Source organism: Myotis brandtii, unplaced genomic scaffold (assembly GCF_000412655.1).
Source record: "Myotis brandtii unplaced genomic scaffold, ASM41265v1 scaffold782, whole genome shotgun sequence".
Classification (NCBI taxonomy): Eukaryota; Metazoa; Chordata; class Mammalia; order Chiroptera; family Vespertilionidae; genus Myotis; species Myotis brandtii.
The window spans coordinates 2,368,222-2,368,469 of record NW_005371138.1 but is presented as its reverse complement, the minus strand read 5'-3'; the positions used below and the strand labels follow the sequence as shown (position 1 = coordinate 2,368,469).

At 65.7% G+C, this 248-nt stretch overlaps 1 protein-coding gene across 1 annotated transcript in view; it reads right to left on the bottom strand.

Moving 5' to 3' along the window:
• KCNC1 (potassium channel, voltage gated Shaw related subfamily C, member 1) overlaps nt 1–246 on the bottom strand; it is a gene marked incomplete at its 5' end in the record, with an annotated part of 43,466 nt that extends 43,220 nt beyond the window's left edge. Inside the window, one exon of the mRNA XM_005883349.2 lies at nt 2–246. Coding sequence (XP_005883411.1) covers nt 2–246 — 245 coding nt within the window. The remainder of the gene's footprint in view (nt 1) is intronic.
• Nucleotides 247–248: the final 2 nt, after the last annotated feature.

The following is a 248-nucleotide window of genomic DNA, read 5'->3' as shown; positions in this document are numbered from 1 at the left end:
CAGGGGCGCGCCGCCAAAGCTGTCCAGCGCCTCCTCCGCGTCCCGGTGCTGGCGGTAGGTCATCCAGCAGCAGGGCTCCACGTCGGTCTCGTCGATGCCCCAAAAGGCCAGCTCCTCTTCGTAGAGCGGCCCGCACACGTCGGCCGGGCAGTGCAGCTTGCCCGTGCGGTAGTAGTTCAGAATGTGCGCGAAGACGCCTGGGTGGCGGTCGAAAAAGAACTCGTCGGCACGCGGGTCATAGTCGAAAT